Source organism: Venturia canescens, chromosome 4 (assembly GCF_019457755.1).
Source record: "Venturia canescens isolate UGA chromosome 4, ASM1945775v1, whole genome shotgun sequence".
Taxonomy (NCBI): domain Eukaryota; kingdom Metazoa; phylum Arthropoda; class Insecta; order Hymenoptera; family Ichneumonidae; genus Venturia; species Venturia canescens.
Window position 1 is genome coordinate 11750492 of NC_057424.1, and position 23222 is coordinate 11773713.

Below are 23222 nucleotides of genomic sequence, written 5' to 3' on the forward strand. Positions count from 1 at the left end.
TTTTTCAAATCACAGTACCAAGTCCCATTTGTCCTTGTTTTATTTGTAACAGTACGATTTTCACACTCGGTAAAGAGCCACATTTCGTAAATAATGATAACGCGCGGATCATTTATTGCGAGGAGGCATTCGGACATTAAGAATTACTGGTTGTGGTCGGTGTTGCTAAATCGTTTTATAAAACTATACGAGGGGCTATAAATCTACGGACTATTGATTCTCGTGAAAATATGGTCCACGCCACGTCTGAGTTAATAGGTCGGGGAAGGAAGATGGGGGGGGGGGGGGGGAGGGGGACCCCATAGGGGACACGCTCGTTGCACGTGTATCCCCCCAACATTCTTTGCATCGTTGTTGCTCCCAACTCTAAGAACCCCTCTGCATAAGCACCGTACAAAATATAAAGGTTTGATGCCCAACTAGCCGCATCATCGAGGGGACGGGCATGTATACCATGGAGAAAAAAAGGGAGCACGAGTCTAGGGTTCTATTTGGCAAACACCCATGACACAAGACGCGAACAAAGAGCTTGCCCCCCTGCAGTGATGTAGGAGTCTTATACAGGTGAATGATCCAACATTGAGAAGCTTTTCGAATCTGTTGAAACGATGTATATTGATTTTCTCCAATGGCGAAGTCAACACTTGTGTTTCGTCAATAGAATTGAGTTTTAAAGTTTCGGTACAAAAGTAACACGTCGTGTTACACCGAGCTCGAGATCTTTCATTATTATGCACGAACGTTATTGCGTTTTGTATAGTCATTTATGGCCAGTCAGGCGACTGAGGCCTTTCACCAGTTTCGAGTATGTTCTATCATTTTTTTCGAATGACGAATGCGCTAAATTTCTACTTCGTTCATACGAGAGTTAAGAATTTGAAGCGTAGATGCGACTCGGCTGATTTTTATGAGGGTGATAATTGACAGCACGATTGGGCAGTCCTGTCCAACCGTCTGAGACGATCTAGTATTAAAAACTTGTGTCATTATTTTTTTATTAGAGTAAGAACATTTAAAAAGAATTGGAAACTCGGTCGCTCCTGTAAAGAGTCTCTGGGAGCGACTCCCTTAAACATAGATTTACTTGTCTTGAGTCGCTAACGCGACTTTAGATGAGCGGTAACAATGATTTCCAGCTTTTTTGAGTTCAGCTTTGGAATTTTTCTCAAGGCCAAACTATTGTATTGACACTTCCGAACGTGCTGGTACTTCGGTAAATTAGTAAGGAATTCTGGCAACTCGTTGATCGATATTGAGGCGACAAACTACTGCTTCCGCGAGAATTAACTTGGAGAATTTAGATTACTTGGAAACCAGTAGCCAGCAGAGTTGAGAGATCATTCATCAAATAAATATCTCCGCACTTTATCATTTTTATATTCTGCATTTTTATTTCCAATTGTCTCTGGTGATAGCCTTTCTCGACTCACGCAATTGTTATTCGAAACGCAAACGGACGAATTAAAATATTCATCGAATGAAGCAAACATGCATGTGTTGATTCGCAAAAAAAAACAATTTCAAAGCTTTCAATTTTTCTTTGTTTTTTCAAATAAGTAGTAAACCCGGTTCAATTGTCCAGACAATTTATTTTTATCAAAATTATATATACGATGTTATAAGTTTGTCAAGGAATTTGTTTGAGTTGAACATCAAATCCGATTCACCTCGCTCTACTTCATGGTGTATCATTTTTCAGCCATATTTCATGACCGTATACGGAAAAAAAAGCGCGCACGAGGCTTTGAAAACATGAGGGTTATGTAGATTTGATATTCAGCAGCCGCCGGTCCAAAAAGGATGGGGAATAGCACGCATGGCTGCGTATATGGGCTGAAACTTTGACAAAACTTTACACCGTTCGCATTATGACAAATCACCGATTTTCCAGAAAGTTCCAAAGTCACCGCTAATCCACGAATACCGCTTTTGAAGTGACTCCAAGTACGCGAGAGGAGAGTGTGGAAGAAGTTTTTACGAAGCAGATGGCAACGTTATGGAAGAACTGAACTAATTTGTTCAATGCATGTTTACGAAGCTCAGGGCTTCCCTTGCGTCTCGAGAAAAGTTACATTTTTTTCAATTTTTTATATTCCCAAACAATACAATACAACAAGAAATTTCAAACGAATTTTTTCAGGCTGAAATTCATCACACGGATTAATCGGAGGATAAAGGAAGTAAAAAACGAAAAATTGATGTTTTTTTAGCCTCAGATTCGCGAACATCTTAATCAGCTCGATGAAATACTTGTTTGTATGTGTAAACTAGCAAATTGAATAAACGGTGATCGTCTCGAAATTTCGTTGGGTCTCAGTGTCCGCAAATGATTTTAATGAGACGCAGAGAAAAAAAATGTCTGTTGAAACGCAAACCCATTTTGATGGGAGAAAATTTAGTTGATCCAACGAATTCTTCTTCAAAACCAAGCACTTAAGTTTCTTCGAATAAATCATGAAAATTTCTCGTAGATCGATCCACGGAATCAACGAAACGCTTTTGTTCGAACAACTCCGAAAGCCTTTCAGTTGCTTTACCAAACATGGGTTTGAAACTCAAACATTAAAATGGTTCGATGCCTCAACTCAAATTTTGCCAGCTGCACCAAAGCTTCGTTGTTTCGATCTACGACTTGTTCCATCATTTCCAAAGCATTGTATCTAACCTCAGAAATATTTCGTTCAAATATTTTTGTCTAGAGAAATGAAACTGTTTGAATTAACAAAAAAAAAAAATCTCACCAATGTTATTTATACACAGAAAGTCATCCTGATTATTGGAGTGTTTAATCTGCTCGAAAAAAACATTAACTAAACGAGCGTACGCGCAGACTCCGATTAGCGAGCGCTTTAATACGGAATTTAAAGTCTTCGAAAATCGTAACGAGTTCAGCAGAGATTAATTCATTCGCCGGCATAAAAGAGTTACAATGGCCGCGGTGTTTCGTTGGCGAGCTGATAGAATATTTTTACAGTATATCTACAGATTACGAGCTTGTTTCGTGTACACGGTTCATGAATAAACATCTCGTCGTGCGATGAACAATTCATAAGAGTTTCGGAACTGAAGTTACTGAATTCGAAAGAAAAATTTTTTGATTGTGCAATTTTTAATAATATTCGATAATTTTAACTCTTGTTGTTACTAAAAAAAAAGCTCAAAGACTCGTTGATTTATGCGGGCAGAAATTGCGTGGTTAGCGTGAGTCAAAATGGAGGCAGAAAAAATGAGGAATCTTGAAAGTCTTCAATATAGACGTCTGTCGCCATTGTACGTGAGCGTTTCGTACACTTGTGATAGTGGGTCGATATGAACTTTTGATAAGACCACACCCATGCGATCTGCTCGAACATCTTAAGAAACGGAGAAGTAGAAAGACTGCGTCGCAATGAAAGACGAATCTCTTCATTTCTTTCTCTCCCAGTCGTTCTTCGTTTTCTGTTATTATTTTTTTCTTTTCTTTCGCACGAGCGGAGAGAAAATCTTCCAGAATGTTATGAAAAAATTGGAATAATGATGAATAAAATTTGATTTCGGATTACTGGGATTCCGAATTTACAGGGGAGGCTGGAAATTCTCAACGCCCTCGTAATTTCGTTTGGCTTTTTCGTCGCTTTGTAATTTTCATTGCGACGAATCCACCGAGCTTTTTCCATGGGAATCATAGTGATATTGGCGGACGTAAAAGCGCTTCAATAAAAAATTTAAGTCAATTATGAAGGCATGCACTGACTTCGTTATCGAAAAAACGAATCGAGAAGTGAATCGAATATTTGATGTTAACAGCAACTCGAAATAAGCGAATTTATTGAATAAAAACGGAGGGGAAGTGACTCGTCGTTCCTGAAAAATGAATACGCGCATTCGTCAAATTGAATTTGTTCACGACGCAGACACGAATGCGGTTTAATTCAATAGGATTTTTGATAAACTTCCGAAAATTCCAATCCACCGCAATAATGGCTGCAGTCATCGATTCTATGAACATTCCAGCAATCCTCGAAGTCTCGACATAAAATGACGACCGCGCTTTCGCCATCGTGAAAAAAAAATATATTCGAAGGGCCTGCCGATCGTTCCAAATCTTCATTCGATTCAAAGTGTGTCCACTTTGGGTGTTTTTTTTTGTTCTACAACAGAAAAACTCTATTGATCTTGCTCCGACTTCCGTCTGGCCATTACAAGCAAAAACACATCGTCAAGTGACTTTGAAAACGTATAATAGCAGAATCGCAATAATAAAGCTCGATGGAAAACCTTCGGCCGTGTTAATTCTCCATACCCGCAAACATATTTCTCCAGCGTACAATGAAATAAACTTCGAATAAGGCCGTAAAGCACGAAACGAGAAAAATAAATAAAAAGAGTAAAATCAACGACGTCGTCGTTCAAACACAATGCTCACAGAGCTCGTTTATTTGGAAGTTTTCATGGGTATGTATGCAGAAACATGTACATCAACTACTGAATTTCATCACGGTGGCTCACCCTCAAAATGTTCACTTCGAATGCTATCCACAAATAAAATGAATATGCTACGAAACTCGAACGGAATATTATGTAATATAATTCATTATGAATGCAACAGCTTTCCATAGGTACAATGAGCCGTTTCCGTTTGCATTACCCAAAGTTACGTTTTGTTGTGGTACCAATATGACGAATACCGAGTATTCTTAATTTTAAAAATCGAAATGCCTGAAAAACGGTCGAGTACATAAGAGTACGGTAGTTACATTTCTCTCGAGATTCTGTAAAAACGAAAAAATTCATTTATTTTCTGTTTTTATGGTTCGAGAAGATATTTAGAAAACCCTCATCGTATTTTCACGATCTTCGTCCTTCAAATTGTCGCAGTTTTGTTCACATGCACATTGAGAAAAAAAATGTTGATTCAATAATGATCGATGTTATTGGAAGAATTTTTTTCATTTAGCTGCTATGTTTTCGGAGAGAATGAATCTGCGGTTTGATCCAAAGCTCTTTTGTTCGTTTAATCACATTTAACCTTGTGATGATCGTATATTTCATTGGCACACCCCGTAATGCCACATTTCGTTGTTCCAATGACTCTTTTTCTTAGTGCAGATGAAGCACGCGAATCTGCTAGAACCTCGACCACAAACGTAGCGTGAAAAAAAAATCAGATTTACTTTATCAATTTTTTAGAGAGATGGAACCGAAGTCCTGGAGCTTCTTAAATGAAGTTCGTCAGCCCTCGCCTTGAAAATCTTCAGCGCCTTTCTGGAAATTTCTTCTTCGCATGGATTCTCTGCTGCTCTCTTCCAGAGCAGAGCTTCACGGAGAAGTACTCGAATTACCGTAATTAGCTCACGTAATAATAATTTTATTTATTTTTCAATTGTTTACCGGTAACAAATCAATTTTGGTATTTTCTACATTAGTTTTCTCGAGGAATCGAACAGACCACTGGCCTTCTGAATAAATAAAAAAAACGAATCTATTTGCGCATATTTCTCAGGAGATTTTGACGCACCGCATCGATAAATGATCGAAAAACGAATCGCTCCGAGCGTATCGTAAAAAGCGAGGTATATGATAAAATTAAAAGTTATGTGTGAAATGGGATTCCCATTAAACAAACATATTCACGTGTTACGGTTGGAATTCGAGATAAATCGGTAGAAAAAGAAAGAAAAACAACGTCGCGAGTGCGTTGAAAAAATAGTGTGACGTTGATTATTACTCCGAAGGAGACGCACACATAGGTATATGGACCCATGGAAACCATTGTATCGATTGGAGCCACCTGCTTTGAGGAGCGTCAAAGCTACCCCACATGGCAGGCGATTCGGGGTGGGGGCGTTTCTTCTCAGGACCAATCGAATTTTCCACGCTCAATGATGGGGGTGTTGGCACAAAGGAACGCCCATTTCAAGCTCTAGAAAGAGGTCCCTACTCACGAAGATGGAATAGTGGGTAAGGGAAACCCCGAAGGTTCATGCACATGCCTAGATCTGTCAAAATACGATCAGTTTCCAGCGTGATTCGCCTGTGTTTCATTCATACCTCTTGTGTTTATTCGTTGTCACTCATTTCATTTGAAACTAACCACCGCGAGCCTCGAAAAGTGATGTAACCAGTGAAGAAAGCAAATATTCAAGCTTCAATAACTCCGCGAGCTTTTTTATCAAAGTAATGTGTTGTTCGTGTCGTTTTGACTTTGTAATAACTCAAGCGAGCCGCGTATTCCGGGCACATCAATAATCCTCATGGATTTCACGATGACCGACAAGTAATTACGGAGTGGAGGTGTATCCTAGTGAAAAATAAGACACAAACCAATTTGTTGATCTATTTGTTAGACCAACCGATCGTAGACGACGGTTGCAGAAATGATAGAATTCTACCCATCTTCTTTGGCTGCTACCTCTACCCTCAATCATCAAGATGGAGGACCGGGCATTGGCTCCACATCCTCGAGTCAATTCCGGCCGACAGCAATGGTCAATGATCACGCAAGTAAGAATTTTTCTGGTGAATATTCCTTGATTGTTAAAAAATGATCTGAGTCGATTAAAATCGATCGGGATACCTTAAATTTCAGGTTTTTTCGGTTGGGTTCGTTCAATTGTTGCTGGGATCGTCGATATCGATTTAGTGGACCATCTCGTAGAGTGACAGTTTTTTTTTGTGTTCGATGGAACGTGCCATCGGTTGACATAGGGCTAGCACCTCGAGATGAATCTTTGAAAAATGTTGGTGGAAGGCATTGGGAAATAAACCAAGTCGTAGAAGGAAAAAGGGAGCGTGATGATCCCTCGGGTTTAAATGATTTCTTTCCATTTAGCCCGCCCGAATTCACAGCCCACGATGGACTACCTCTTTTGTACTTGAGACCAATTAGAGCTTTTTGTATTTAGATACCTTGGTATTATATAAAATGTCATAAAATCCGATGATTTAGAGGAAATGCGGAGACCGTGGATACAGCAGGATTATAAGGGTGATAAGCTCCAGAATTAAGAAGTGAAAAATTTAAATAATCACAAAATACTTTCTCCCGACCCATCGCATCAAAAATACATTCAAATTTTTCATTCGCGTGATTATTTTGCGAGAAGAATTCGTAATAATCGAAGAACTTGATTGCCGGACCATTCTTTAAATGATTTTTCCAAAAATTTCACAATTTGTAGGAAGCAACTCGTTCTGGCATAATTCTATACGAATGGTTGAGTGGAATTTGACTTTTTCACACCCAAAAATTCAAGACGTTCCTGTGCACACTCGATACAATTTTTTTGAACAAGTTTCCACAAATCTGTAAACTCGTGTTCAGAAACTTCACATAATCTCGACCCCATAAGCTCTAAATGAAAAGTTTAGTCACTAATTGTAAATGAAAGCTGGCTTATTTCGACCACTTTCAAATAAATTTAATCTCTCAGTTAATTATTTTATCTGCGGACTTCCTGGACATGCCGGAGTTTCCAGAAAGTACGAATCTACTCTGGCTTGGCGGGCTCGATCTTTTTGCCTGCTCTGACGCTCTGATTCGGTAGAAACAAAGTTTCTATAGCCTCTTCTCGAGGGAATTTTATTTTCTGGAAAACATTGATCATTCTGTGATTTCTTGCGATCGTTGTTGGTAAACAAACCAAACATTTCCGTATAAATGAATTCACGAATTACGAATTTAGATGCAATTTCGAAAAAAAAATTATCAAAGCGTTTCATCGTGAGGGAATCTGCCATTCCAAAAAAGTTACACGATTGAAATCGATAAAAAACTGCGTCAATTACGTAAAACACTCGATCGATTAAAAATATTTCAGTGGATGGAAGAATTTTGGAAAAAATTGAAAATAGGATGAGCTTCGAGGATTCTAGGAAGTTCAGAAATCGAATTTTCGGCAAAACAAGTTTTTCGACATCGAGTGACGAGTTTCAACCATTATTTGAGCTCCAAGTCTTCGTTATTTAGACCCTGGCGTTATCTAGTGAAATTTAGTCGAACGGAGCTCGAGCGTATCGAAAAATTTGCCTAGCGACGGTGAACACTTTTATCCGAGTAATCTAGAAATCGATAGCCGTAGAAGCTTTTTATGAGGGCACATACGCGAAAGCAAACGCACTGAAACCCATAAAATTTGTTATTACGCGTTCTACGATACTATGCCAGTGAGTTAATTACCTCGATTTGCCTAATTTTCGTAAAAATAATCGCGCGATAGAACCTCGTGAAACTTGTCCAGTTGGGTCGATCAATGAACTATTTTAGTTGACGAAAGGTTGAATAGTTTGGAAGTCGTTTTCATACCTGAGATAACCTTGACCATGTGTTATTTCTAAGGTCATCGCCTGAGCAAGAATTTCTATGTAGTTGTGGAGCGATGCGCGTACATTAGTCCTTAAGGGGTTTCTTGAGGCAAAAGTATAAATTGAGTCAAAAGATGGAATTAATTATTGAAAATGGTACTTTTTTGAATTTTCTTTTAGAAGCGTAAACCGTTTTCCGGCATTTGGCTTGAAATTCCTGAATAAATGTTTGTTTCTGAAAACTCAAAGCTGAAAGCTCCGACTGTGATAATTCAATGAATCCGCGAATGGAAATCCAAGCGAAATTATCGTGAAATAGAATTTCCATGTTCCACGAATTTCGTTGATAATTTGCAGCAGCTATCTCAAAAATGCGTTTTTTCATTTCCAGATCCAAGTGCAACGGTGAAAACAGAATGCGGTTCAATGAAAACGATTTGCGCGGGGTGTGGTCACGGAATTTCGGATCGCTACATCATGAGGGTTTCGGAAAAAAATTATCACGAAGACTGCCTTGCTTGTGCAGAGTGCGGACGCCTTTTGTCGTATTCTTGTTACACTCGCGACGACCTCAAGTTGTACTGTCGGCCGGACTATGAGCGAATATTTCGAGCTAAATGTGCTCGTTGCGGTGAAAAATTAAGTCGTTCCGATTTGGTTATAAAACACGAACCTTTGATTTTTCATGAGATCTGTTTCGCCTGCTGCATCTGTGGCCAAACCCTTCTAAAAGGAGCACAATACCTCTTTCGACAAGGTCAACCAATTTGTAGGAGAGATTTCGAACACGATTTATTTCTCAACTGCTCTCAAGGTCAGTATAATTTTTATTTCAATTTTAGTGACGAGGGTTTTCTGACTGACGGACTGATAAACGCCCGATTGAAACTTAAACGTAAACTGGGCAGGCAAATTTGCTGGTTTACCGGAATTTTTCGTTCGACCAATGAATATAGTTGCGAGCGAATCGGATCCATTGATGGAATGAAGGTTCCGTCGAAGTGAGAAACTTTCATTTGAGCCAACAAATGGGGCGTTGGAATGAGGCAAATTTCGGTTTTGGTCCCCGGACTTGACTCGCCTCGCCACGATTTTTTGCTCCAACTCAAATTTTGTTGAATCAGCAAATTTCTTTCCTCAGCGAATTGGGACATGAAATTCGGGGGGAGTTTTCCTTCTCTGATGTAACCAGCCAGTGAGGAAGCATTTTTAGGAATTTTATCCTCGATGGAATGAAATCGAACGGTTTTTTGACGTTTGCATCGCTGGAACGCGGCAAAAAATTCTTTTTATGCCTTTCTTGTATAATTTTTTTAATCCTACAAACGCCTTTCGAAATTCTAGTTTCTAGGTCAAATCAAATTGCGTTGATACTGTAAAGCCGGAAGTGGACTCAGGGCTCTATGAATATCCGGAATTTTGTTGCACTCCCATTCGTAAATACTTCCGACATTATAAGAAGCAGAATCAGAATGTTTCGTTTTCGAGCATCAGATTTTTATACAAGAAACTGGAGAGACGGTAAAGACTTAAAAATCCTTTTTTTCACTGGAAAACGAATTTTTGAAAACGAATCGAATATTTTTGTGATGAGAACTTGCTGCAAAACTGCAGCGATGACGAAGACACCAAAGGAGCTAATTTAAATGCTCTCCCCTTTTTAGTACGAGAATAAAAATTTGCTCAAAAATGATAGAAGCTTTGGATAAGTAAACAAAAATAAACGGAGGATACGATTTGGAGTCATTTTTCATCAGTCAGTTGTAGCCTGTCAAGGCAGAAGTGACTGCTTTCACTTTTGGATCAATGCTCATAACTCATAGCTCGACGAATAAATGATCGCTCTACCTTTCTGCAATCCTGGAAGTATTGTGACGTCGCAATCAAATTTTTCTTCAGTGGTTACTTTCATATTGAACGATCCACTCGAGAATAATATTCGAGAGAAAATTCGAATTTTTTTTTTATTTCATCGAAACCCCTTTTTTTCATAGTTCCAGCGTCTTTGTATTTGGAAAACAAAACTTTCGAAAATGCTAATAACCATTGCACGATCCGAGTTGTTTGAGTGGATTTGATTAATCCATTGATACTCTGATGCGAAAAATATCGTAACACGATTATCATCTGCGCGTGGAAGAATAAAGTCGAATGTTCGGACGCGGCAACGCCTTGACACCGCGGGTACTCGAAGGAACAGTCAAAATTTAAGACAGCTCTGATTTCGTCACTCGAGGACGTGTTATTTTGAGAATCATTGCTTTGAAGTAGAAATCAAATACTTTCGTAACTTTGAGGAGTTTGAGTCGAATTATCGTACAGAGAATTTTCAGTTTTATACCGATGTACAAAAACGACTGACGATATGAACGAAACTCCAAATTAAGGTAGATCATGCCCGAAGAATCGTATTTTATAGGTGTCCAAATTGAATGGATTTTTACTTCTTAATTAAAGATATAATCACTTTAAATTAATGTCAGAGTTATTATAATTCGAAATTGTAAATCAATTTTTTCAATTGATCATTTGGTGAACGAAATTACGAGCCATCATCAATTGAACGGGGATCCATCACTGACTCAATCCAAAAATTTCATTTGTCCCTAGCGAAAAGACTTTAGCTTTTTATGTAAAAAATCGCGTTACAGAGCCCAAAGGAAAAACACAAAGGGAAATGGACCAAGAAAATAGTATTAATCAAAAGACTGAAGGCTACGACAGGAATGGCCCGAACCAAGAAGAAACAAAATGCCGAAATAAGCAAATGTGAAATTATACGAGTGCTCATTACCAATTTCGTTCAATCTTTAACGTAATATATCTTTATTACCAGTAAGACAATCGTCTCGAATTTTTTCCCAAACTTTCATTACATACTTCATTGTTGTGGTGTACGTTTTTCATAAACTTCGTAAGAAGCGTTCATTCGTAATATGGAAAGATAAACGATTTTTTCCGCATAGTCCCTGTAACCCTGTGTATTTTTCTTCAAATTTAAACACGTTTATCTCAATAACCAATAAAACGAACCGAGTTTCACACGAAACTCTGTGTGCATTTCAAGACCCTCTTAAGAAAATCGTTTCGTGCATGAACTACCTTAAAGAGAATGTCAGCGGAATTTTTAGGAAAATAAAATTAATGAAATAACGAAACTTGATCAGCTGATCGGAGGAGTCTCTTCCTTCGGTATATAGAACATCAGACTCATTTCACGGAGTCGTTCAGTTGTCAGCCCGGCCTCTTGCGCCCATCCGTCCGCCATCTTCGTGCTCCCTCGTACTTGAGAACGCATTCTTGTACGAGCGTCTGCTTCCTAAGGGATGAATCTACTCCCTTAGAATCAGTCGAAATTTTTTCATAACAAACACGACGCATCGATCCACGTCGAATCGCTCAATGTTTCAATTGAGAAGCAGTAATAAAGCATCTTTTTCACGAGGAAAAATGTTCTATTTGCTTATAGACTTTTATGCAGTTCGCTCATCGAATCGTTCCTCGTGAGTACACTCGTGAGACTATAAATATAGCGAGGAAATCTTGTTTTCATTAAATTGGAAAAATCGATTTTCCGAATAAAATTGATCGACGAAAAAGTCGACTGCCATTCCGCCTTTTTTGCGAACCCTCGCCCCGAAGTTCATCGCTCACGAATCCCTGCCACGTGCATTTCGCACTTGGAATTTCGTTCACGTTCGATGCTTGGACAATACCAAAAATGAATATGAGCCGTTGATTTTTCATGGAGAGTGCAGTCCTCGACGCTCTCATATTCCGTGCAGTAAACCCGAAAGTTGACTGAAAATTAACGAGAATTATTTGATTACGAAAAAAGAGTCAGAAAACGTGTACAATCACAAAACTCAATGAAGCATTTGGAATTTGAGCACGAGGATCATTGTTGAGTCATTTCCTCGAATTATTTTCCCACAATACTCCGAATTTCCATCAGTATGGAGATGCCTTTTTCGGGGTTTGAGGATTTCATTTGTAGGCGTAGAAGCACGGTATTTGAGCAGAATCCTGGAGTTGAAATTGATTGAAATAGTTACACAAGTTCGACTGCTGTGAAAACGCTGTCGTGCCAGAAAAATTGGTAGAGCAATAGGAAACGAGGCAGAGTGGGACAAGAACTTTGTTCAAAAATTTATAAAATCTTTTCATTCGCAAATAACAAAAATCTTCCTGCGTGGCCTTAAACTGCAATCGAATTGAAGATTTTTTCACAAAACTGCATATTTTTTCCTTCCGAACTGACAGAGAATTAGTTTTAAATACAATTTTGTCTGAGTTGATATTTGTAGCAATACAGTCCGGATAAATACACGGCTCAGTATAATAATTAGATGCCTCCCTGTTATTGAGAAGTAAATAAAAAGTCGAATGTTGCTACTATGTTTTTTTCTCTCATTTACTGTTAAACTATAGAGGAAAGTCCAAAATGAGGCGTTGTACGACACTGACAGGACGAAGAGGGTAGTGAAATACCGTTGGGAAACAAGCAAAGATGTAAGCCTGGCCAGAACTCTTATGCCCATTTCGTGGACGGGATATTCCCTTCGGGTGCAAAAGGTTGGTCAACTACATTATACGCTGTATTCATACGGGACTGTCAAAGAATCGTTTAAATTCAAGTTCAATAAGTAAACAGTTTGCAATCGATGTACATTTCGGCCGAGTCATTTTGTCTTGAAATTATTCGAGCTGAGTAATAAGATATTCATCAAAATGTGCCCTCTTCAATTTGTGCGAATACGTAGCAATGGTCTTTGATGAAAAATTTTCGGGTGCCTGATTCACGAAACGGGAGAAAGAGAGAAAAAGCCTCCAACGTCTTTACCATAGTGGAACGAAATCGAAGCAGAACTGCATCGTCCTTCGAGTATGAATTTTCAGCTAATGCCGACTTATAGGCTCATTTCCCAAGTTTATCGACTCAAGACACGCAAAACCGTTTAGCAGTTACACTTTTTTCGATGCGACTAGGAGAATGAAGAATTGAAAAGTTTGTATTACTTCTCTGGGCCATAAAAGAGACGAAAAGATCGTTGATTGTATCGGGAACGTTAAGGTAGTTTGGCCAAGCGAGTTAAACTATTTCTGAGCAGAGTAGAAAACGTTCAGCTAGTGCTTTCCGCGTGCTTGCTACCGGTCCGCCTGTTCATTTTTTCATCCTTCGGTTAGCCGCCCTCGTTACAACAATTCGAGTGAAAATCGGAGCGAATTCATCCAAAGCTGTACTCTGTTCCTGGCCATTTGTGGCGAGTTGCAAATAAAGCTGGCTTGACCAACAGCGATGCTTCCGCGCTCGGTTTGCGGCTGCGGCGATCTCCCAGGCTGAGAAGCTTCCATTCTCTCCTATTTCATGTGATTTTCATTGCTTCATTACTTTGTATAATGTTTATTCGAACCAAAACAGCGAGAACTCGGCCAGAGATTATTTAGTCAGAGCCCGATTGCTCGTACGTTGATCGCAGTGAAAAGAGCAGTTTTTACGAGCTTCTAATGACTTCTCTACAGACTCTTAAGCATATACAAATCATCGAAAGAAATGAGCAAATATTCAAAAATCACTGCTTCGCGTGGCGGAATTGTTGACCGGAATTTTCAGGGCTCAGAACGAGCGACGACGAGGGCACGCTCATCGTTTTCCACGTGTCCTACATTCGATGTAATGCACACTGGTGTTGAGCTTAAATTGGTTTTCGAGCTTTAGTGAGAATGGGGAGAGGTTCTTAGGAAGTGCAACGGGGTGGTCAGGCAGGGGTGGGGCTGGAGGTTTCCCTTTCAGATTTCGGTCAGGTCGAATTACTGACCAGTGGTTCACCGAAGTTCAAACACCAGGTGGGGGGTTAAAAAGAGTGGAATTCGACTGTGGCTCATAACGACTATACTACGAATCTTCGCATTAATGTTCTCCATCCTAATTTGAAGTTCTTATCTACTGATGTCGACTTCTCATGACTTCTGGAATTAGGAAATTGATGGCTTGTCGTTGTCTGCTCACTCGAGGACTTGATTGCTCTTCAAAATCCCAACTGTTCTCTCGTATCTTCAAAAATTCTGTTTGGTGTTTCGGGTTGTGTCTAGCATCGGGTTTATCGAGTGCTTGGTGTTTCATTTGGATGTTTCGAAGCCTAGAAAAGCCTTGACCCGGGGACTGACTGACGAGAGGGAGACGAAATTATAATGGTTTTACGGTCATTAGCTAAACGTAAAAGTTGGAAAAAATGATCTCATTACTTGTTTGAACATGGAGCAAAGTTGTGAATCGTTATTTCGTGGTGCGGTGGCCGGCAGTATTTTTAAATAGAATTTTTAATAGAAAGATTTAAATCGAAAGGCGTGACTATTGGGCGCCAGTATCCGGAGTGAATAATGAGATGATAACGGAAGAATAAATTTTGGCGGTCCGAGGCCTTAAGATCGAACGTAATTTGCTCATTTATTCTCTGTTGATGCACAGATGACGATATATTGGATGAGAATCGGCCGCGCGATGGTCGCAGGGGTCCGAAAAGACCACGAACGATTCTCACCTCGGCTCAGCGACGCCAGTTCAAAGCTTCCTTCGAGCTGTCTCCAAAACCTTGCAGGAAAGTGAGGGAAGCACTTGCCAAAGAAACTGGATTGAGTGTCCGGGTGGTGCAAGTTTGGTTCCAAAATCAGCGAGCGAAAATGAAAAAACAGCAAAGAAAAGCTAAAACGGAGCCTGGCACGGAGAAGGAAGCTAAAGAAGAGCGGAGGCTGGAGAGCCCGCACAGTGATCACAGTAAGTCCTTGCTTTAAAGACAAATTCGAGTGTTGATAAGTCGGCTCTTCAAAAAACGTGATCAATTCGACAAGGGTTAAGTAAGGGAGGCCGGGGCGAAATGGGACAAAGTGGCAAATCGCTTCAAAGTTAAAAACATGAAAAAACTCAGTGATCTGACAAACAACTCGGGCTTAGAATTTTTCATGAAGTACATTGGCATGCGAGCGAGAAAGCAGCTTGCACTCGAAAAAATGTTGAATATTCTCGAAAAACTATAAACTCGGGAAAATTCAACCGCAGAATATAATTTTTCGAATACATAAAATAGTGTTTTGGCATCACTATGACAAAGCGTGGAAACTTTGAAATAACTGGCTCGAGGTCATCAACATGTTATCAATACCATCTCATCTCGTTCGCAGGTCATTACTTGAACGCCCTGAATATGCGTGATGCTGAAACTTCTAGTTTTCCCTTGGCCACCCAACCACTCGACCCCAATAATCCGTACTCACCCGACGGTAAGTGTATTTCGACTTGATATTCGTTCTCAACTCCACACCTCTGGGATCATCTGTTCGAACTGTTTTACCCGAACCCCATAAATGCTTTAAATCTTAGTCCCCTTTTCGTTGCATCTCCGATTGCCCTTTTTTGACTTTTTTGAGCAAAACTCCCACTTGGAGGAGAAATTTTATTGTTTTTCAGTAAAACGTGATTTTTTCAAAATATAAATAGACATTTTTCTTTTTTTGGCAAATTTAGAAACGAAGCTCACTAGAAAATTTCATCCAGCCAAAATTTGACAACTTTTTCTCGTCTTTTCAATTGGCTGGTAATTAAATCAACAAAAGAAGTTAGGACGATTCCAAAGATCAAATGAATAGTGAACAAATCCGAGCATTTGCATTCATTTGAAATATTTTCTCGTTTTGTAAAGTTTTTCATAAAATATTGATCAAATACCAAGATATCGTGGATTATTCTCTTCGTTATAAAAAAATAAAAAGAGCATTTTAAACTAAAGCAAAGGTTTAGAATCGTTGCTGATACCGTTGTGCGAAGTTCGAAATGATAGTTTGTAGGTGCCAAAAGTTAAAAATGGAAGACGAAACAGGGCACTCGACACTTTTCTAAGGCACAAGAAATCGCTTAATTTCGAATACTTTCGAGAAAACATTCTAAGCGTTGGAAAAAATGAAGAAAAAATAAAAGCTTATTTTTACTCGAACGAATTTCAATGAGGTCAATTACAATGAAACTTTTCGAAAGTCAAAATGATAATTCTGAATGGAATGTTGAAATTTTGTTACAGATGCCTATCCAGGAAATTCAGGAGAAAGTTTTTGCAGTAGTGATTTATCTCAGGATGGAACGGAAGCTGGTTTCGATATAGGCGACAGCGAAAGTAGAGCAGCACCCGATGGTCATCATGCCAGTTCGCTTTCTCATGGGGGATCGTCCCAGGAGGCTCCTTCATTATCTCAGAGCCTGCACGTAGCGATACATAACCCTATTGACAAATTGTTCATGATGCAAAGTAGTTATTTCAGTGGAGATCATTCATAACTTATTATTCTCGTTTTTTATTACTTTCATATTATTAATAAGTATTTATTATTCTGGATCGCTCGATAAAAATCGTTCATCACTAATCATATCTGTTTGAAAATTATATTTATTACCGGAACATTTGTATGATAAGTAATTGCTGATCCAACGATGTAAACAATTTCATTGATTGCAAACAGCTCACATTATATTTCGATGTAAAACGCAGTTGTGAAGATGAACATTATGCTTTACAAATTAATTCCTATCTGTCCTTATGATTACTCCTTCAAACCTTTAATATCACGATTATTATTCATGAGATTTATTCTCGTATTTCTAGGCGATGCTCTTTTCTTTTCAAATTCGAGAAAAGAATTTTTGTCTCTTTTTCTGTTACTTTATTTTGTTTCAAGAACAATTATATGATTTATTTTCTTGAAGGAATTTATGGTTCAACCAAAAGTTGTAGAAACACCTGATACTTGTATTTTTCTCTGCTCTTTATTTCGTCTTTTACTTCGGCTGCTTACTTATTTATTCGAAAAAGTTTCAAGAGTATTTTACAGTCTCGCAACATCAGAGCATGGTAAGTCGAACTTGTATGTTTGATTTTTCGATATAAGAAACCGTTACAGGGTTAGAAAATTTATTGAGTTTCGATGTTTTCGAACGCTTGGCAAAGTTTCAGTTTCTAATGTCCGTATTCCGTTAAGCCTTTATGAAGACGGAACAGAAAATTAATTCTAAAATTTCGCACAAGTGAATTGTAACGGCTCGTAGAAGCAACGCAATTCAAACATCCAATAACTTATGCTCTTTACCATTGAAAAAATAGGCTCAACTGACAATATTTATCGAGCTCTCTATCTCTGAACCACGTATCATTCCAATCATAAAAATGTATTTTTACGGTAATGGAAAAAATATCGAATATCATGCAGCATTCGCTCACAAAAACATGTCAAATAAATTTAACTAGCACCTGAAGAATCATTAACACACCGCAATTTATATCTCGTCTTACTTTTGTCAATTTAATGTTAAATATTTTTAAAGAATTTGCATTTTTTGGAACACCGAACAGCCCTCCAAACTGAGTGGCCCTTGAAAGATTCACTGGATTATATAGAAATTGGTATGAAATCTATTTAAAAATTTTAACATCGTTCTTTTTATCTCTCCAATCCGCTGATCATTTTTTATGATCGTCATTACTAAATTTAATTCTTACGGAAGAGAACAATTTCTACCGATAAAATGGCGTGAAAATGATAAAAAATTCTCCGTTCGCGATCTTTTTTGTACATTTGGTGATGAATATGTACAAAATTTCATTAGCTTGACCCCATTTCATTGAACAAATACATTTGTAAATATGATATTTGAGGGCACTCTTGCTATCAGAAGTTAGGCTCAATAATAAACAAAATCGCAAGTGATCCTATAAAAAATATTTGTGAGTTGAAGAAAAACGTTGCTACGAGGATAAATAACACGTCAATTCTTGGTCGACTTATTTACATGCAGATTTGTGGTTCTTCCTACGAATACGCTTCTGATCACATCTTCGAGCTAAAGAAAGTTTCAAACTGTCGGGACAGGAGCAGCAAATACTCGAAACGTTGGACAATTGCGGACGATCGTATAAAATGCGACACTTACAAAAGTGTAGCATAACATTGAGGTTTTCACTATAAAATTGCAAATGCATCGTGTTATACGCATCTCAATTCATCGATTCATTCGAACTAAAAGTATAAAAATCGTGATATTATAATAGAAATGATCATTGTTAATATTTTTCAAACTACCAATTGACTTTTAAAAGAGTAATTGCGATCAAAAACTTTTGCCTTTTCATATATGAAAAATGACTACTGAAAAAAAAATATCAGTGATGTCTACGTTCTAAACTGTTATTTCATTCGCTTAGTCTTTACTCGTTCAAGGATGTTCGCAAAATCCACGAATATATAAACGTTCCTACATGAGTTATGCACGGAAGACTGACGGCAGAAAACCAATCATCGTTTCGATGAGTGACTTAACAAAATAACGTTTCATAAAAAGTCTTCACTCATTCAGAACTATAGTTTTTTCACGAATGCTCACGAATATCAATATTAAAAGCCACTGATGGATGAACGTTAAATTAGTATAATATTGATTAAAGTATAATTTGATCGGTGTCAATCGTCTTTTTCCGTATCGCTTTCATCATCGCCGCTTTCTTCGTCGAGCTCAGGCATTGGGAATCGCAGAATTGCTGCTACTCCCGTTAACTGATCCAACTCTGCAAAAGAATTTATACCTTTCAATATCCGTTCAAATTCGTTAATGCCGCAATCCGTCGCAAAAGCGATCCCGTTGCTTTTTCTCATGTTTTGTACTCTAAAAACTTGTTCGAGTAAATTTTCGAAATGTTCCTGTGAGAAACCCCCAAACACTATGTATTGGGACTACTTTGATGTTATAAATTGAAAATTTATGAAAAACCGTAACTAATTCAAAAGTTTTTTGAATTTCAAAGTTATCGCTGTTCTATTTTCAGTTCCTTAATTAAATCTTTTTACTTTGGAAAGTGGATTGCCTGGAATATGCATTAGAGCGAAAGTCAAGAGAATTCTGACTAAATGTATAATTTAGTATGAGAAACTTTTGCACAGTGCAAATATTAATTTTTCGATCGACTCCGATTGGTTCATTGCTTCATATTATTATGAGAAAATTTGGCAAAACTTTCAAACCGCCGGGATTTCAGTTCATTTAATAAAACTGTGGGTAAGTTCCTTTTTCGCCTACAAACTAAAAGAATTACCGGAAAAACTTCACTATGGAAAACACGAAACTCTGAAAAATCGACTCATTCGCTTAATTCTCAGCCGTTCTCGATCGCAAATGTTTTTACACATTTCTACAAAGATTTGAGTTCTACAAAAATGAATTTTAGAACCTAGATTACTTACGTTCGCCCGAGACGTGCATACTGGAAAATATTTTGACATCCCCACTACCATTTCGCACGCTTTCAACCAACTCCACATATTCTTTTCGCATTGCAACATTTTGACATCTAAAACGAGAAAATGGATAAAGATTTATGATCATTTCGTTCTGTAAAATTGGACACAAAAAATTTTCAGAGAGATTTTCATTTATACCGAATAGTATAAAAAAATAGAAATATTTCAATTGTCTAGAGATACCGATTCGTACCTGAATAATTTATCAGATATTAATAGAGTCTCGATAGCCTGAGCCTCGGCCGCCATCTGTACATGTTTTTTTCCATAACACGCTCGCAACGGATCCTTTTGCAATATCGTAGAAAACGTTTCAAGAGTTTTGACCTCTCCTGCAGCTTTTGTGTCTGAAATTCGAGATATTACTACCGGATCTGCTAGAACCTCTGGAACAGAAATGTCAATAGTTAATATCTAATCATCAATCTTTTACTCTGAGATAGCGCGTATCTCTCAAATATATTAACATCTTTTTCCTCTCAAATAAGTCGCGTCCCTCACCTCCCCCTCAAGAGGCATAAGAATCTTGGGTTCGAAATACAGAAAATTAAACATTATTCTTGTCACTTTTTTGTTACCGAAAAAAAACAATGTTGTTTAATGATAAACTTTGAAAAACGAAGAAAACCAAAAAGAAAAGTTCAACTGATTTTGAAACATGCTGGCAAGTAATGTAGCAAAACCTTTTAAAGAGTGCTTAAAACCAGAGCTGGCATGGACCAACAGAAATTTGCTCTTGTTTTCCATAATGACTTTATTGTCCGTCTTCACTGCTTCCTGAATCATGTATTCCATGAATTGATCTTTGACAAAACCAGGACTCGCAACGATGATGCATTTTACGATGTCGAAATCCACGTGTCTAAGAATTGCTTGTACTACGTTTTCGTAAAAACGATGGAGACCCTGTTGTACAACTTTATTACATTATTATCGATTATTTTGCACTAATAAAATAATAAATGTAGATGTAGCTACAATTGAGAAAATTTCACACATATATTTTACAAAATAACCCTTAAGCTGTGAATGAAATCAACTTGATACCTTTTCATGTTGAGATACGCTTCCTTTTCGTTTTCGCGGTATGACTTGGTCAATTTTCGCTCGAACTATAGTCAAATTTGATGTTATTAAACAAACATGTGCTATTCCTTCTTGCATAACGACTGCAGCTACGTCAGCGTTCTGAAATGTAGGAAAAAGTTTTGGCACAAATAGCTTCATTTTATGAAGAAAGTAAACATGATTTTCACAGAGCAGAAATTATAAATATTTTTTTTAAGAATAGTGGATAGAGTATGCACCGATAAATGGCCAGAAAATGTTGAATTATGTGGATTCGTTTATATAATAATTTGCCATTATATAATAATGTGCCAGATTGTAAATTTCTTTCACACAATTTGTATGCAACAACATCAAAGTCTCCAAGATAATTAAAAAATATATCACATAAAAGCTAATAAAAATCGAACCTGAGTAGGGTCACAAGCTGTATCCACTCTTTCCAATGCTATGGAATCCCAAATTGGTTTTCGTAACACGACCTTGCGATTTTGTTTTACGTCCAATGTATGATACGCTCCCATCTGAAAGGAAAAACACAAATGTATGGTCAGCGTTGTATTTATCAGAAATATTTTGTACACATTTCACATTTGAATTTATGCCTATTTATTGAGGTTTTCATACCTTAACATATTTGTTCTCCTCAACATTTCTACCTTGTAACCTCAGTACACAGGCTTGAGTATCAAAATCTATATTTTCCACTTGTATTGTCAAGGTTGTTCTTACTCTGTTACTACTGGAACTTCCAGTCGAGGATTCTATTTGTACTTTTCTAGAAAACAAAAGCATGAGTATTACTTTTAGCATACAGATTAAGATGATGGATCAGTCGGTAATCACAACTGTGAGTGCGAGAGAGATAGCTGCAAATTTTGAAAGGAAATTTTTTCACATCGTTTGTCTGATCGAAAAAATAAAAATGTCATCGGATTTTTGCGATCGTGCTGCGTATGATGACATTTTTATTATTTTAATCGGACGAACGATGTCAAAGAGTTTCAATTTCAAAAATTCGAGGTGCGATTACCGACTGATCCATCATCTTAAGGCGAAGGGAATAGTATTTGTTTTTGTAGGGACAAGTGAAAATCTAGTATTTCTACAGTTTTTTTTTTTTAATGTTGGATCTTTTTGCTTTGGAAATTGATAAAAAAAATTTTTCATTTGTAAAAAAAGAAGTTAGATGTAAATTTTTTTTAGCCGTTCAAACCATTTCAGTTTAATATGAGTGGATCTTATGAAAAGAGTGAATTAACAAAAAATAACAATCAACGTACCTTATTGTAGAACAAGTAACACAGTCTCCTTCGCTGATGAGATTATATGTATGCCACATATCTTCTGTATTTTCTGGAATAAGGGACACAGTCCTGGAAAAATAAAGACACACATTTATGATTATTCATGTAATAAAACAGAAAAAAGTTGTTTATTATTTTTGAAGCCGTCAAATGAAAAAAAAGCAAGATAAAAAAATATGAGCCAAAGTACAGTCCTTTTTTTTGTAATTTTTAAAAGAAAGTTGTACTTAAACAAGTTGTATGAATTTTGGGTGTTGGTAATAGAAAATTGAGAAATCCACTGCTTTTCAACTCAGATACTAAAAAATGACATCCAGTCTAACATAAGTCATACCTACTTTAAGTTTTTTCTCTTATAATTATAATAATTTTGAGTATTTCATTCTTTGTTGATAAGACTTTATTATAATCGATACCAAAAAGGAAAAGTTCTTGAACCATGTGTTCAAGATTCCAAACTTACCCTTCTCCATATTTATCAACGTTTCTTGACACAAGCTTCATTTTGCAAAAGTTGGAGACTGAGCTGAGAAAAATTAGTGAAAAATAATTATTATATCGCATATGCACTTTGAAAAAAGTAATTTGATAAATAGATTAATCAAGTTGAAAAATGAGGTTAGGTTGCTGATTCTGCCGACGTATAACAGAATAAATTATTGAATTATCTTACCGTTTATTTCATTCGCACATCTCAAGTTAAACACAAATTTCCCCTCTAATTTTCATAATTTTTTTAAACGAACTGTATCCACCATATGGAAAGGGAAATTGTTATCATTTTTTATTATGAAATGTCAGCTTCAATGGATTACGTGTCTCTGATGAGTGAAAGTGGTGTGTTGAAGTACGTGAATTATATTTTGTTTTGTTATGAATTTATTGATGGATATTAGAATTTCACTCTATTGTAGTACATGATCTCTAATTTTAAATACAAAATTTGATCGAACGAATAAATAAATTTAAAAAATCGGGGAAGCCAATTAAACAATTATATAAGTTTTTGCGGGGCTTTCGCGATTTTTGGAAGTCGTTATACTCTAATAACTTTTATTATCACTTTTTAGTCCGGTCCATTTGTTTTCACACTGCTTCTTTGATCCATGTTATTTGAGAATTTTGATGAATTGCCAAAAAATGCGACCACGTGAGTACGCGGTATGAAATGACACACCGACTGAGACGTTCTGAGTGCGGTGGAAGGGGTATATATATAGCTATATATAT

General features: G+C 37.3%; 2 protein-coding genes across 6 annotated transcripts; one reads left to right on the forward strand and one right to left on the reverse strand.

Moving 5' to 3' along the window:
• Nucleotides 1–5950: 5950 nt before the first annotated feature.
• On the forward strand, nt 5951–16853 carry LOC122408767 (LIM homeobox transcription factor 1 alpha). Of its 4 annotated transcripts, none has more exons than XM_043415786.1 (5): nt 5951–6498; nt 8675–9097; nt 14753–15058; nt 15463–15561; nt 16356–16853. In XM_043415786.1, exons 1-5 carry the CDS (start codon nt 6357–6359, stop codon nt 16607–16609), a joined length of 1224 nt encoding a protein of 407 aa, XP_043271721.1. In that variant the 5' UTR covers nt 5951–6356; the 3' UTR covers nt 16610–16853. The 4 variants fall into 4 exon arrangements, with proteins under 4 accessions (XP_043271721.1, XP_043271722.1, XP_043271723.1 ...); XM_043415787.1 differs by having other exon boundaries at nt 5951–6483; XM_043415789.1 differs by lacking the exon at nt 5951–6498 and adding an exon at nt 6577–6582.
• pelo (protein pelota) lies at nt 16701–23174 on the reverse strand. Of its 2 annotated transcripts, XM_043415791.1 has the most exons (11): nt 23056–23174; nt 22666–22737; nt 22456–22518; nt 21969–22061; nt 21313–21463; nt 21096–21209; nt 20665–20805; nt 20301–20523; nt 19811–20003; nt 19561–19667; nt 16701–18887 (listed from the first exon to the last, which is right to left on the reverse strand). In XM_043415791.1, the coding sequence occupies exons 3-11, from the start codon at nt 22494–22496 to the stop codon at nt 18784–18786; spliced, it is 1167 nt and encodes a 388-aa protein (XP_043271726.1). In that variant the 5' UTR covers nt 22497–22518; nt 22666–22737; nt 23056–23174; the 3' UTR covers nt 16701–18783. The 2 variants fall into 2 exon arrangements, with proteins under 2 accessions (XP_043271726.1, XP_043271725.1); XM_043415790.1 differs by having other exon boundaries at nt 22666–23174.
• Nucleotides 23175–23222: the final 48 nt, after the last annotated feature.

What these genes read in the sequence shown, in the direction of transcription:
- LOC122408767 (XM_043415786.1), top strand. Translation starts at nt 6,357, where the DNA reads ATGATAGAATTCTACCCATCTTCTTTGGCTGCTACCTCTACCCTCAAT. An exon ending in CGCAAGTAAGAATTTTTCTG is followed by an intron (nt 6,499 to 8,674) that starts GTGAATATTCCT and finishes TTTCATTTCCAG; the next exon opens with ATCCAAGTGCAACGGTGAAA. An exon ending in GAGCCCGCACAGTGATCACA is followed by an intron (nt 15,059 to 15,462) that starts GTAAGTCCTTGC and finishes TCTCGTTCGCAG; the next exon opens with GTCATTACTTGAACGCCCTG.
- pelo (XM_043415791.1), bottom strand. Translation starts at nt 22,496, where the DNA reads ATGAAGCTTGTGTCAAGAAACGTTGATAAATATGGAGAAGG. An exon ending in TTTTAAGCACTCTTTAAAAG is followed by an intron (nt 20,004 to 20,300) that starts GTTTTGCTACAT and finishes TTTCTGTTCCAG; the next exon opens with AGGTTCTAGCAGATCCGGTA. An exon ending in TATGCACGTCTCGGGCGAAC is followed by an intron (nt 18,888 to 19,560) that starts GTAAGTAATCTA and finishes ATTCTTTTGCAG; the next exon opens with AGTTGGATCAGTTAACGGGA.